We start from the raw sequence: 15185 nt of genomic DNA on the forward strand, positions 1-15185 counted from the left end.
TAGCCACCATCGTAGCTGGGCCCGAACTCTGTCCGGAAGCTGAAGCCGTAAGGTGTAGTTCTGGGACAGTGGATTCCATTGTGATAGTAGCGAGCCTTGTAGAGGTCTCATGTGAGCCCGTGCCCATGGGACTACTTCCAGTGTGGATGCCATGAGGCCGAGAACTTGTAGGTAATTCCATGCTATGGGGCGAAGTTCGCTCAGCAGGGTTCGTAACTGGGTCATCAGTTTTGATCTCCTTGTCGGTGTCAGGATGACCTTGTCTTGTTTGGTGTCGAACCAGACTCCCAAGTATTCTAGAGATTGGGAAGGCTGCAGGCAGCTCTTGTTTGTGTTGACCACCCACCTGAGGCTCTCCAGTAGAGTTTTGACTCTGTTGGTTGCCTGGTGGCTTTCCTCTGGGGATTTCGCTCTGATCAGCCAATCGTCTAGATAAGGGTGCACGTGGATTCCTTCCTTCCTCAGTGTTGCTGCCACCACCACTATGATCTTGGTGAACGTCCAGGGTGCAGTGGCTAACCCGAAAGGTAGTGCTGGAACTGGTAGTGACTGTCCAAGACCAAGAAGCGTAGAAAACACTGATGCTCTTGATGGATCAGAATGTGTAGGTAGGCTTCCGACAGATCCAGGGAGGTAAGGAACTCTCCCGGTTGAATCGCCCATTTTACCGAGCGTAGAGTTTCCATGCGGAAGCGAGGAATCTTCAGGTGACAGTTGACCGCCTTGAGGTCCAGGATAGATCTGAATGTTCCTTCCTTCTTGGAACGATAAAATAGATGGAATAATGGCCAGTATTTATTTGTTGTGGAGGCACCGGTGTTATAGCCTCTAAGGCTAGTAATCTGGTCAGTGTAGCTTCCACTGCCATTCTCTTGGAAGGGTTGTGGTAGGGAGATTCCACAAACTTGTCCTGAGAGAGGTGGTGGAAATCTAGGTAATATCCCTCTCGAATGATGGATAGGACCCACTTGTCCTAAGTTATCTCGACCCATCTTTGGTAGAATAGGGCCAGTCTGCCCCTATGGCTTCTTCTTTGGATGGGTCGGCTGATCTTCATTGTGAGGTGCGGTTGGGGCCTGGGCCCGAGCTGGATCCCCTTTTATTGTGCTTGTTCCGAAAGGACTGGCTCCGGCCTGCGGGGCGGGGCCGCTTGATTTGAGCTTCTATATGGGTTGAAGCGCTGTGATCCTCTGCCCCTGGAGGTCCGGGGGAAGGATTGCTGGTTTCTCTTATTCCTGTCCTCCAGTAGCCACGGCAGTGGGGACTCGCCCCACTTATTGGCTAGTTTCTCAAGTTCGCTTCCGAACAGGAGTGTTCCCTTGAAAGGCATCCTTGTGAGTCTCGTTTTGGAGGCTGCGTCGACTGACCAGTTTCTGAGCCAGATTTGTCTTCTGGCTGCCACGGCGGATCAGACTCCTCTAGCTGCTGTGCGTACCAGATCCAAAGCGGCGTCCGCGAGGAATAATACGGCTGGTTCCAGGGCTTCCCCAGGAGTGTTGTTCCTGGTCTGTGCTAAGCAGGCGCGTGTCACCACGGCACAGCAGGCCGCGATCTGTAAAGACATAGCGGAGACGTCAAATGACTGTTTGAGGATGGATTCCAGATGTCTATCTTGAGCATCCTTGAGTGCTGCTCCTCCCTCCACCGGGATAGTAGTGCGCTTCGAGACCGCACAGACCATGGCATCCCCTTTCGGACATGCCAGGAGCTCTTTGGCGGCAGGGTCCAGAGGGTACATGGCTGCCAGAGCCCGGCCCCCTCTGAACGTGATTTCTGGGGCATCCCATTCCAGGTCAATTAGTTGCTGGATGGCTTGTAATAGTGGGAAATGGCGGGAGGTCTGACTAAGTCCCTCCAAAAGTGGGTTCGGCTTAGGTTCCCCCAAGGCACTTGTGCCCAGGATGGCAAGTTCTTTTAAGCTCTGTGTGACCAGGTCTGGAAGTTTGTCCTTGGTGAAGAAGTGTCTCATGGTTTGATGAGGTTCTGTCCCCGGAGGGAGTTCAACTTCCTCCAGGGGTTCTGACTCCTCATCTGAGATGTCTGTGTCCCCGAAGGTGGGGCCTCTGGGTGGTGGGATCACTTCTCTGGGCATAGAGGGTCCTGGCATGTTGAGGTCCTCTGTTGGGGCCTGTGACTGCATTGTAGGGAGCCCTGGTTGCATGTGGACGAAGGTATGCAGACCTTTGAAGAATTCCACCCAGGAGATAGAAGTTGGGTCTAGACTAGGGGGCGCCTTATCCCTGGGGAACCCCGTTTGAGGGGTGTCCCGCTTGTGATGCTAGGTCCGGCGTACTGCTCCAGAGGCTGGGGTCCGGTACCGGCTGGGGAGGGCCATGAGTTGGGTCCCCTAGGGCCTCTTCGCACTGTATACACAGGGCCGTGGCCTCCTCATGCTGTGCAGCTCTAATGTGGGATGCTGGGCAAAGGCCCTGAGTTTATTTTCAGGTGTCGCCATGATTTGTGCACGTACAATACAGTTGTGTGCTCCGGTGTGGATCGAAGATGCGCGCGTAGGTTTGGTGCGCTCATGCAGAGCGATGTGTGCGCTTGTTGTGCGCACGGGTCGAAATTATGCGCCCAGCCGAGTGAGTGCGTGGCTATGCGCTTCGCTTGTGTACACAAGGGATTTGTGCACACGGCTCGCCTCTGTGCGCACGGATCGAGACAGCGGACAGGGTGGCGAACAGGGCCAAAATGGTGACGGCGACCACCTCGGAGGGTCTCCACATGGGAGGACCCTCAGATCTGACCAGGGTCTAGCCCTGCTAGGGCAGATCAACCCGGTGGCACTGGTCCTGGCTGGCACCCTGTGCGTCTCCTCGAGCTTCGGAGACCGGAGACTTTTAAATAGATTTCTACCTTACCTTGTCTCGGTGCTTCCCGGTTTTGTTCCGGGCGGTCTACGGCAGCGGAGGGAGAGGGAAAATACCTTCACTGCCGCGCTCAAGGTTGCACCCGCTGCCTCTCAGCCTCACCCGATGTCAGGGGCTAGGTCCCCGCCAAGGGTCGGCCGCCGGACCGAGTCTTACCTCCGAGGGATCGTGGAAATCACCCCAGGAATCTCGACTGGGGGAGGGACCCAACGGGTGTCACTGCAGGAGAACGGGGCTCGTCTGTTGAGGTAAGATTTCTTCAATAAAATTTACTCTTAAGGCTGTGCTAGTGTGCATAGAGTCCCTAACTGCTATGGAGACAGAAAATACTGAAGAGCTGCATTTCCTGCAGGAGTATATGTACTAGGGCTGATGTCAGATTGAAATCTGATCCGTCTCCAACTGCTATCAGAAGTACACTATATCCATTAGTCCCGAGTCCATCTGCTACACGCTAGGAAAAGTGCACTTATTCAAGTAAATCCTATGGACAATTCAATGGCATATATTGGAGCAATTTTCAAAAGCCCACTTACTAAATTAAAGTGTATTCACTCGAGTAAAACCCAGTTTTACTCGAGTAATACTTTTTAAAACCAGGCCCTTAGTTACAAACTCTGCTTGGCATGAGAAACGCAGACTTACAGCCTCGTTCCTGAACCATAAAAAAGGGAAACAAAAAAAAAAAAAAAAGGTGGCAACCTCAGAAGTCCTGCATCAGACAAGGACAGCACTCCAGTGGCCTCTGACTTGTGATCTTGGTGAGCACGCTGAACTGAACGGAGGTTGCAAGGGCAAGGGCACAGCATTTTTCTGTGTGGCAGGTTGATAATCGTCGTCATGATTTGTGTAGCTCATACCAGATGTATACAGTGCTTTAGAGACACATAATGGATGATCGGTCCCTACTGCTTGGAACTTTCAAATCTAGTCAGAATAGACAGACAGGACACACAACAAATAAAAGCAAGAGGATAGCATGTCTCGACAGAAGACTGATCAGGAGGAAATATTTTCTTATCGAATCCTCTGTTACTATGTAAACCGGTGTGATGTGTGTGATTGAACCTCGGTATAGAAAAAACAAACAAATAAATAAATAAATGTGATGTTGGGGTTGTAGATTATTACGGATCAGCTTATTCTTGTTTATTTTTTTATTTTTATTTATTTTATTTTAAATCTTTTCTATACCGTCATTAAGGTGGCTATCGTCACAACGGTTTACAGTAAGGCACAAAAATAATGTTATTAAAATTTATCAGTTTACACAGGTGCCATTAGGTTCGGTAACATAAGTTTTTAATCAAAGCTAGATGTTAAATGAGTGTGATCACTATTCTGTCCAGGTCAAATCTATAGCAGTTTGAGTTCAGGACTCATTCTATAAATGTAACTTATCCTTTAGTGATGAATTCTATTAAAAAAAAAACCGAACACCCTTATTGATTCCTGTTTGTGTGGGTGTTTTGTCTCTTGCACTTCCCTGGTTTGAACCTTGCAAGTCCTTGGAATCTATTCTCCCTTCTCTTTTTGAAAGGCTTGTTTAAATAGCCAAGTTTTTAGATTTTTTCTGAATGTTTTGTTTTCTCGTTGTAGTCTTAATTCCAAGGGCATGGAGTTCCATAGTATGGGTCCCGCTAAGGATAACGCTCTCTCTCTTACCTGGGTTAGTCTTGCTGTTTTGACTGATGGAATAGTTAGAAGTGCCTTGTTGGCTGATCTTAGATTTCTGTTGGGGATGTGTACACGAAGGGCCGTGTTGAGCCAGTCTGCGTTTTCGTTGTGTATTAATTTGTGTATGGTGCATAGTGTCTTGTACTGTATTCTTTGTTCAATGGGAAGCCAGTGTAACTCGGCCAGTGTTTCTGTAATGTGGTCTCTTTTCCTTTTTCCAGTTAATACTCTTGCAGCTGTGTTCTGTAATATTTGTAGTGGTCTTATGTTTAGTTTAGTGCAATAACACTGAGAATATTTTCCCCAGTTTACTTATAAAACAGGTAAATTTAAAAAAAAAAAAAAAAAAAAAAAAAAGCTTGGTCCCAGCTGTCCCATGAATAACTGACCCCAAGCCAGATTTGGGTTACAAAAGCGCTTTTGATTACTCCAATTGTAAAACAGTAGGAAGGCACTAAATCAGATGGGATTAACCGAAGGAGAGAGAGGCAGCCTTTTACTGCTCTATTACTACGAGACCACTGAACATAAATGTGAGCTGCTAGCCCACTGTATTTTTAAAGACAGAAAGAGTGAAGAAAGTTGTGGGTTCAGGATATTTTATAAGTGCTATAACATTCTAGGGCACACATCAAAAGACTTTGTGGCGCCAGAGAGAGAAAAACACTAGGCCACACCCAAACATATGCTGCTGTCAACACTACAAAAACTGAGCTGCTCATCATCTCAAATCCACAGAATCCTAGGCTAGCCCTTTCAAGCATCCCCTTGTCCAATTCGACATCCACTCAACCTTTTGTATGTGACCTTGGTGTCATGACTGACCATCAACTGAATTTCAAAAAGCACATCAGCACCGTTCTAAAAGAAGGTTTCTACAAACTCCATGTTATGAAGAAACTTAAACCCCTACTCTATGCACACGACCTCCGCACTGTCATACAAGCAACCGTCTGCCCAAAAATGGACTACTGCAATTCCCTACTTCTGGGCCTCCCATACGCCACTATCAAACCACTTCAAATGCTACAGAATGCGGGAGCTAGAACCCTCACTAATACCAGCAAATCCGACCATATAACACCTGTTCTCAAAGGACTTCATTGGCTCCCCATACCCTCACGTATCCTCTTCAAAACTCTCACCATTGTCTACACAACTTTATACACTCACAACTCCAATTGGCTTGATGAACCACTGAGTTTCATCCTCCACAACCGCCCCACTAGAACAACCCACAAAGCTACCCTCCACACCCCCTCCCCCTCAAGAACGCTCATCTCACCACCACGAGAGAGCGAGCCCTTTCTGTTGCAGGACCCACCCACTGGAATGCTCTCCCCACTGAGCCCTGCCAGTACAAATTTAGGAAAAAGCTCAAGATCTGGCTCTTTAAACAGGCATCCCCAGCCTAGGTCTCCTAGTCCTCATTTTCGTTCTCCCCACAATTTATTTATTTATTTATTTAGTGTTTTTCTATACCGGCATTCAATGTTATCTTAATTATGTCAATTATCTTATGCTATCTCTGTGTTAGCTTATATTCTGTTTCTATTATGCTTCATATTATATTCTTAATATCTCGTTATTTGCACCCATTGAATCACCCTTTCATTATGCCTTTTGCCTTTGCTGTCACCCCCCCCCCCCCCCCCCGTGCGCTGTACTTCTACTATATGATGTATTTCTCTTAGTTCATTGTAAACTGATATGATTGTACCCACGAATGTCGGTATAGAAAATTTGTAAAATAAAAATAAAATAAATAAATACACAGCAGATCCAGGGGATTGTATATATTGCCAGAGTTTAGCCAGAAAATTAGATGTCTTCCTGTTGCTTTTGCACCCTACAAAGTTCTGCAATTGGAATCAATTTGTGACAGAAAGCAGCCATAAAGCTTGTCTTGCCATACCATCATAAAAACTATTACACTTTGGGGCGGATTTTCAAATCCCGAAAACCTGCTCCTGCGCGCGCCGAGCCTATTTTGCAAAGGCTCGGCAACGCGCACAAGCCCCGGGACGTGCGTATGTCCCGGGGCTTGAAAAATGGGAGGGGAGTGGAAGTGGCCAGAGGCCTCGCCACTGCCGCTGGACCCGAGGAACGCGTGCCGGCACTCGGCTGGCGTGCGCAACCTACGCCTGCCCAGAGGCAGGCGTAAATAATAAAACAAAGGTGGGGGGGGGGGGAAAATCGGAGAAAGCCATAAGCCTCGGCGCACCTAAGGTGCACAAGTGTGCACCCTCTTGCACGCGCCGACCCTGGATTTTATAACATGCGCGCGGCTGCACGCGCATGTTATAAAATCGGGCACAGATTTGTGCCCGCTGGGTTGTGCGCACAAATCTATGCCCGCACGTAGGTTACAAAATCTGGCCCTTTATGGATTAACATTTTAAAAAGACGCCAGAGTACATGGACCTGTTGCTGTGACCATATTCAATTGAATTTAATGTGGATCCTGAGGGTACCAAAAGAAAGGCACTAGAATGTTTTATGTAAAACTTTAGAATGAAGAAAAATAGTAAAAGTAAAAAAGTTCATGAATTAAAGATTCAAAAATACAAAACATTCTGTTTGGTATGAGTTTTGAAATATATTTTTATTTATGGTGATACTGTGGTGCACATAACGAAGGTTTTTATTTTCATTGTAAAACTGTTATATCACTTGTTGAATAAAGATGTTTAAACTAAAATGCTCGGGTGTGTTTTCATTTGCTAGATGCAGCGAGATATCCATGGTATTTTTTCAGTAATAATTCCCCTAACTTGCTTGTGCCTCTGGAGATTGGGTATATTTCCTCTAACAATGGTCCTCCTTTAGAACAAAAAGACTGAGCTTTTCCTATAAGGATACTCGGGGATAGCAAATATAGACTCTCAAACAATAAGTTGTATTCATTGCTTTGGGGCATTTCCATGCATTGCTGAAATCAGGTTTGTTCTTGTACTCTTACCCTATTCCTGAGCATCTCATGTAATATGTACAACCTTCAGAGTTCAAGCATTTCCCCCCCCCCTTCACTCCAGAGGTGGCTGCATGCAATTTTCTGCAAAAGCTACAGCCATAAAGTCAGCAGAGACCCATTTTGGATACAGAGTGCTATATAAAAATAGAAAACTTATCAAGAACGTTAAGTACCAAGCTGTGTCAAACCAATGTTGATTTAAACTCAGCATCCAGTCTCCAAAAGTGGCCAGTCTATGTTTACCGGGAAATACCCAGCAGATGCCAAATAGGGAAGCCCTTTCCATGTTGCTCCCTCCCAGAAGCAGGTGGTGGAGTTGCCCAAGGCCAGCCAGCTAAAATGATGATTGATGGACTTGCCTGCTAGAAAAACTGATCCAAACCCTTTTCAGACACAGCTAAAATTACCAGCCTGGACCACATTCTCTGGCAGTAAATTCTATGGTTTAATTATGTACTGACTGAAAAAGCAGTTTCTAGAAGTTGTTTTAAAATCTATTAGTTTCATGGAGTGTCCTCTAGTCCTAATACTGTTGGGAAGACTAAGTAACCATTCCTTAATCCATCTATTCCATACAACTCTTGAATTTATAAACAGTCAATCGAAAAAACCCTAATCTCTCATGGCTTTCTTCATTACCTCATGTATTTTCTTAGAACCGGACAGGTCACGTCACAGTAACCACAAGGCCTCAAGAGGGTGGAGGATGCAGGCCCCTCCGTTCCATCCGAGGTGGCTGTGCTTTCCCCACAGTAGACATACATTCTCTATATTAGGCAATCATCAGCCCTTTTACACAGGCCATGGGCACCCAGAGAGTACTCACTGGCATAATGCGGCACGTTGGGGGCGGTGTGGAAAAGCTTGTGGATCCCATGCCCGCAGTAGCTTCTGACCACTGAGAAACCATTGGCTTGGGCATGTCTCTGAATGATGTTCCCCAGCTCTCGATATCGGACTCCAGGTTTCACTGCAAAGGGAACACACACACACACATTTAATGTCATGGCTCTTTTTTGGGCGGGGGGTGGGGGGAGGGGAGTTGGAGAGGGAAGAAGAGGGCAAATACTTGGGCAAGCAAGTTTTTGGGGGGTTTTTTTTTTTCTTGAAACTACAGAACCTTCGCAATGAAGTAAGAATCAGCTTATTTTTATATTTCAGCAGCTCGGTAAAAACTAGGCAGAGCACCGTGGATTCTGACAGTAAACCAGATGCTGGAAAAATGGCAGCTGTGAGGAAATGGTAGAGCTGAAGAAAGCACGGTAATGTCTTAAAGACCACACAGTAAATAGAATATCTTCTGGATCTTTAAATGTATTCAGCTTTTATCACCAAATATTCCTGTTGCCGACTATTTAGAGTTTTGAAACCTGTGCCTCCGACACGGTTCCATGTTTCGCCCGTAGGCGGCATTGGGAGGGATGAAGAAAAGCACAATTTAAATTCAGCAATCTCTTATGGCAGCAGGTCACAAAAGCTCCTTGATATCTTCAAGCATGGTTTGATACTCCCTGCCCTGATGCAGCTGTAAGGAAATTCCACCTTTTTTCTTTTTAACCCGGCTAACTCACCATGATATACTTTGATGTGACTGACCAGCCACACAAAGCTAAATAGAAATCCAAAATTAAAATACTGCAATACTGAAATTTGCTGAGCAATCTGTATATGAGTACTATGGGAAAGCTTTGATGTGCTGGGACTTACAATGCTACGGAACAAACATCACCCTCTCAGACACCTTCCTTATATGTTGTGGTTTGTTCATCCGGCAAAATTTGTGATTTTTCTTCCAAATTTTGGTGCCCTCCCTTTTACCCTGGGACACAGCTGAGATTCGCAATAACTGGAAGCTACCAGTCCCCATCGGTCTCATCCGGTCACGGTGAGGCTGATTTTTAAAGTGCTTTACGCAGGCGAAACGCATTTTACCGGCAAAAACCATCTGTTTGAAAACTGCTCTCCCTCAATGCGGCCAAAAACTAATTAAGTTGAGGGAGGAAAAGTATGCACATGCAGGCTGCATGTCTAATTTTTCACTTGTTTCTTCCTTACACAGTGGATCATGCACACGACATTCACAGAGGAGCACGAATGTAAACCTTTTATTCTGGATGCCGTTCCCATGGGGGGGGGGGGGGGTGTTAGTTGTAGGGTCCTGCGATAGGTGTTGGCACAGCTCGCATTGTGGTAAACATCTCATGGGACTCTATAATTACCCAATACAAAACAAACGTGAAGAAGCATGCCACACTCAAACAAGCCAAAAATTATGGACAAAAATACATCTTCTCAAACATAACACATTACAGAGATACCTTGGGAGGTGAACATTTCTGAAAAGAAGATCCCTCCCTTACCAACATCACAATCAGGGAATTTCAGGAGCACACAAGAATGCAAAACAATTGAAATTAAGAAGATCCAACACTTTGAACAAAAAAAAAAAAACAAGCACAAAAAGGACTTAACATGGACTCTCACCCATCAGACTGTATCCTTTTGAAATGTAAAAGTTTTACTAACTCACTCCATCCCTTCTCCCCATTTCCCTTTTGTGAGATGTAATGACCTATCCACGTAATCTCATGCCTAGCAGACTCATTACTATTTAAATCCAGTGCAACTGCACTTCTCACTGGCTTAATGAAAGCTCATCGTAGATGTATTAGGTTAGTCCAGTGAAAGGTTATTATCTACAACTTGTTTGTAGACCTTATCTTCTACATATTCAAGTGGACTAACACGACAATCACCAAGCTTTGCCCAAACACAACCGCTGCTCACAATAATCCACAGCGAGTGGCTCACTATGCGGGGGAGTAGAGGTGCACCCGTCGAGAGGAGATTTGAGAGAGTTCTTCTGAAGTGCAAGGGGGGGACAAAGGTTCTGCATGATGAAAGTGATGGCGACCACCTCCTAAAGTACTCTCTTCCCCACCACCCAAGTCCTATCCTATGTTCATAGAGGGAAGGCTCAGTCAGAAACCCCAATACGCAGGTGGGATAAAGCAGAAGGGACGAACAGTGCTTGAGCCAATATAAGAAGAAGCAGTAGGAAAAAGGAGGCAATATTGCCCTTGTATCACTGGTCATCGGCAGGCCAGATTAAGGATTTCTAGGCCCCTGGCACAGAAAAATACAAAACACAGGGGTTTGGAACTGCAACTCTGAGGTGATGAAATGGGACATGAAAAAAAGCAGTTCTCTTACCTTGAAGCTACAAGACTTAATTAGCCGAAAAGATTCTGGCCTTGTTTCTCCATTGAAAAAGCCAGTCAGGCAGTCTCTGTCACCTTCAAAAAGCTCACAACTTCTTAAAGGTATGAGGCACATGTGAATATGAATGAGAAGTGTGGGTTTTCCATCAGAATTCTTGTAAAACAAACACCATACCTTTCACAGAAAGCCTGTCATTTCTGTAAATCCCTTCTTGGGGATAAAATTCAAAACTGAATACACTTTTCTTTTTTTTTTTTTGTGAGAAATGGGGCATATCCCTTTCTAGAACTTGCAAACCATTTGGTTTACTGAGGGATGTGAAAAGACTGCAATCTCTGGGAAAAGTTTAACATGAGATGAGGGTCCTGAACAAAAATGGTGTGCTTTGCAAACCGTAAAAAGGAATTAAAACCTTAATTCTAGGGAAAATAATATGAATGAAGGAAATAATCCTCAGAAACCACTGAACAAAGTATGTTGTTTATACCATCTCAAGTTTATTTTTCAATGTGAACAGTTTAAGTGAAGAATGAAAAAGCTCCCCTGGGACCCTGTTAATTTTTTTTCACTCACTGTACCTAACTTCGTAACAAAATGCATGAAGTAAAATTGCACAGCTCTGAAGCACTGCTTCCAAGTGTTAAGAACATAAGATATGCCATACTGGGTCAGACCAAAGGTCCATCAAGCCCAGTATCCTTATTGATTAATAGCAGTTTATGGACTTCTCCTCTAGGAACTTATCCAAACTTTTTTAAAACCCAGTTGTACCAACTGCCGTAACCAAATCCTCTGGCAATGAGTTCCAGAGCTTAATTATGCGTTGAGTGAAAAGAATTTTCTCTGATTTGCTAATTTCATGGAGTGCCCCTAGTCCTTTTATTGTCAGAGTAAATAACTGATTTACATTTACATGTTCAAGTCTTTTCAAGATTTTGTAGGCCTCTATCAAATACTCCCGTATGCCTTTTTTCCTCAAGTGCACACGTACTCACGTTTCGAAAATAGCACACAAGTGTGTACATGCTACTTGCACTGATTTGACAAGGGGAAACCTTTTGAAAATTAACCCATAAATCAAGTGTGACTACAGCAAGGTTCTCCCCGGGTACTGCCGAGAGGCTAAAAAAGGGAGAACACGATACTGGTAATGCTCACTGGCTATGGTGGAATATAGAAATTTTCGGTGAGCCTTGCAGATTGAAACATGCCTGTAGGCATCTTTTAGATCAAGGGTGATCAGTCAGTCATCGATTTCTAAACGAGGAAGAATGGTTCCTATAGTGTTCCTAAGTTTTACTTCTTTAGCTGTTTGTTGAGATCTCCGAGGTCCAAGATGGGATGAAGGCCACTGGTTTTCTTCAGATTGCAGAAGTACCTGGGAACAGAATTCGATGGCTTTCTGAGATAGAGTCTGGCTCCTCTGCGTTTGCTGCAAGACGATGCCAACTGAAAGAGTTGGAGCTGTTCTGCATTTATGGCGTGATGTTTTGGGGGGGGGATTGTTTGGAGGTAAGGCTTTGAAATTTAAATATCCCCAATATACGATCTTTAATACCCAGACTTTTCAAAGACTATAGTGGGCTGAAATGTTGAAGCCTCCCCCCGCCCCACCCCAGTGGAAGGTTGTTCAAATCTAATCTGAGCGAGTTGTTGACATAGTCAAAAAAAACAGAATTAGATTTTGGTTGTTTGCACTGGAGAGACTTGGGTTTTGCTCTTTCCCCTAGCGTGAAGCCTTGTTTTGCTGCTGATGCTGCTCTTGCAAGCAAGAGTGTTGAAAAAAGGTTAGGACTTGGTATCTTCTTCATGAATAGAAGTACTACCTCTTCTAATATTGAGGTTGACCTTTTCACTGGTAGATGGATGCTTTTACTGCAGCTGCTGGTAAAATGAGCAGTGATCTTTAATAAGTTCTACTGTTTCCTTTGCTTTGTATCCACGAAAGATAATCTCCTGTGCATGGAGCAGTCAGTTTTTTTGTGAACATCCTCATGAAGACCTGAAGCTACAACAGTCATTGCAGAAGTTCTGGTGGAAGTATTGTATTGATCGTAAACTGATCAAGTTAGATGCTGCCACATTCCTTGGCCTCTCATAATACAGGAGTAAAACCAATCCTTGGTATCTGGAGGAAGTTGTTGGGCCATGTCTTGAAACTTTTGTAAAGAAATATACATATATTGTACCATATACAGCTAATGGGCAACTATTCTGGATATTAACATAGCCAACTGGAAAATCTTTTTTTTGCCATACTATCTGGTAATTTAGCATCCTTATACTAAGGAGTACTAGAATGAGTTTTAGAATACTTTGCTTTCTTCAAAGCCAGTTCCACCACTGACTCATGTGGGATTTGTACGCTTTTGTGACCGGGACAAATTTGCACCTTTAAGATCTAACTTCCAGTGTAAAAATATAGCATTTGCTACATTCCTATTTGGAGTTCCTGTACAACTCTATGTACTGGAACTGATGCTACTGGTTTAGAAGCTTGAATATATTTTAGCACATCAAATACATTTTTTTCTAGGTTCAGTCTTTTCCTGTAAAATAAATAGATTTCCCCTGGTCTTTTTTTTTGTTGAAAAACTGGATATGACATATCCTCTGGTGGAGATGTAATTCTGGAAGGTTGTCAGGTTCCCGCCCTTCGGATACTCAGACACAGAGCAGGGCTGACGAGTTCTCAGACTGGGCCTAGGACAGGCTGGAGATAGTCAAAGAGTCTGTCAGGTTGCACACAGGAACAGTAGCTGGTTTGAGGAGCAAAAATTGCAGTGCTGATCAAGAAGTAGAGAGTCAGAAGCAATTCACAAAGAAGCAAGTTTAGCTTAGAAGTTGGCTTTACACGCCAGAAGCTGGAGTCCAAAACAGGTTCACAATGAAGCAGATTTGAACAAGAAGCTGGATGATAGCTGAAGTCCATAACAAGTTTACAATGAGGCAATCTTGGATAAGAAACTTGACTTGCAGGTCAGAAACTGGAATCAAGAGTAAGTTGCATAGTCAAAAAATAGCAGGCTCTGTAGCAAGAGGCAAATCAGCCTTTGGATTACTGTGAACAGTTTCCTGCTTCCCAGCAACCACTTTTAGCTGAGCCCCAGCCAATCCCCATTGCCCAAGGGTGTGGCCTCCAAAGATCTCTGAGCCAGTCTTCTCTCATCACTTCTGCTTGCTTCAGGTGCCTGGCTGGTCTAAAGGTGGACTCCAGCCCTGAACTTCAGAGATGACAGAGGGATCAAAGCCCTTCGGGATCTTGTCTTGACAGAGGTTGAGGAGAGAAGTCCAAAGGATGGATGGGAAACTCTTGATCATCAGAACGCTATGACAGAGAATCATCTGATGACTGTGATCCCTCCTGAGTCTGACATTATTATAGGTTGTTCTTTTGATGCTGTCCCTCCCTCGGACAAAGGTGAACTTTGAGATTTCAACTGAAGATCAGGCTGCATGACATCTTATCCAACTTCATACGATGGAATAGTAGACAGAGTTTGATTTCTGGGCCATGGATTCCAACACAGAAGACGTTTGGTGTAACTGAGAAGAGGAGGTGGAGAACCAGGAATATCAGTAAAGTAAATTTTGACAAAATCATGCCACATTTTCCCCTCACAAAGAGATGGGGGGTCTGTACTAACAGAATGAATCCCTATAGAAGGAGCTATCAAACTCAAATTAAATTTGACATAACTTGTTTAGATTCCGTATGAATTAAGACTTTTGATTCAGAAGGGTTGATATCTTTATCTTGGCAACGAGAAGTTGATGGAGCCAACACAGATACGATTCCTTTACTTGTTGATGTCACCAGCAAGACTTCTAGGCTGAGGAGTAAAGGCACCTTAATTCTGTGCACCAAAGAGTCATCAGCGGGAACCAGGACTATCTCTATGCAGAAGAGGGGGAATGATGTCTGCGCCAAGATTTCTGAGTCATGGTGTTTAGCACAAAAGGACACTAGAATTTTTGCTTTAAAAACTAATCCCTCAACTGGTGATTGCTTTCTTTTCATTTCTCCAGGACGAGAACTCAATTCTGGGAGACATTTAACAGAGACAGCACAATTACGGACATCACACGATAGTCCCAAACAATGACGATGACTGCTGTCATGGAGATCCACTAAAGACATCTTGGAGACACATCTACACATCTTTCAAAGCCCAGCTTCTTGTCCACCATTACAAAAAGGGCTGAAACTAAGAAACTAAATTGTTACAAAATGAATAGTAAACACTTTTTTGGGGGGAGATTCACGAAAATATACTATGCGAAGAAACAAAATACAAAAAATAAGTAAAAACTCTACGAGTAAAATCTTTTAACCCCTTTCAGGACGAGAAAACACAATACAATAGGCTCACTGACGAATATATTCGGGGTGGACCGGAAAGTGGTTGAGGTGCAGCCTAGCAGAGAGAGCAAAAGAA

The 15185-nt window shown here is 44.4% G+C and overlaps 1 protein-coding gene across 1 annotated transcript in view; it reads right to left on the reverse strand.

Moving 5' to 3' along the window:
- METAP1 (methionyl aminopeptidase 1) overlaps positions 1-15185 on the reverse strand; it is a 129470-nt gene that overhangs the window by 17076 nt on the left and 97209 nt on the right. The window contains exon 9 of the mRNA XM_029597407.1: positions 8351-8494. Coding sequence (XP_029453267.1) covers positions 8351-8494 — 144 coding nt within the window. The remainder of the gene's footprint in view (positions 1-8350; positions 8495-15185) is intronic.

The sequence above is a fragment of the Rhinatrema bivittatum genome, chromosome 1, assembly GCF_901001135.1.
Source record: "Rhinatrema bivittatum chromosome 1, aRhiBiv1.1, whole genome shotgun sequence".
Classification (NCBI taxonomy): Eukaryota; Metazoa; Chordata; class Amphibia; order Gymnophiona; family Rhinatrematidae; genus Rhinatrema; species Rhinatrema bivittatum.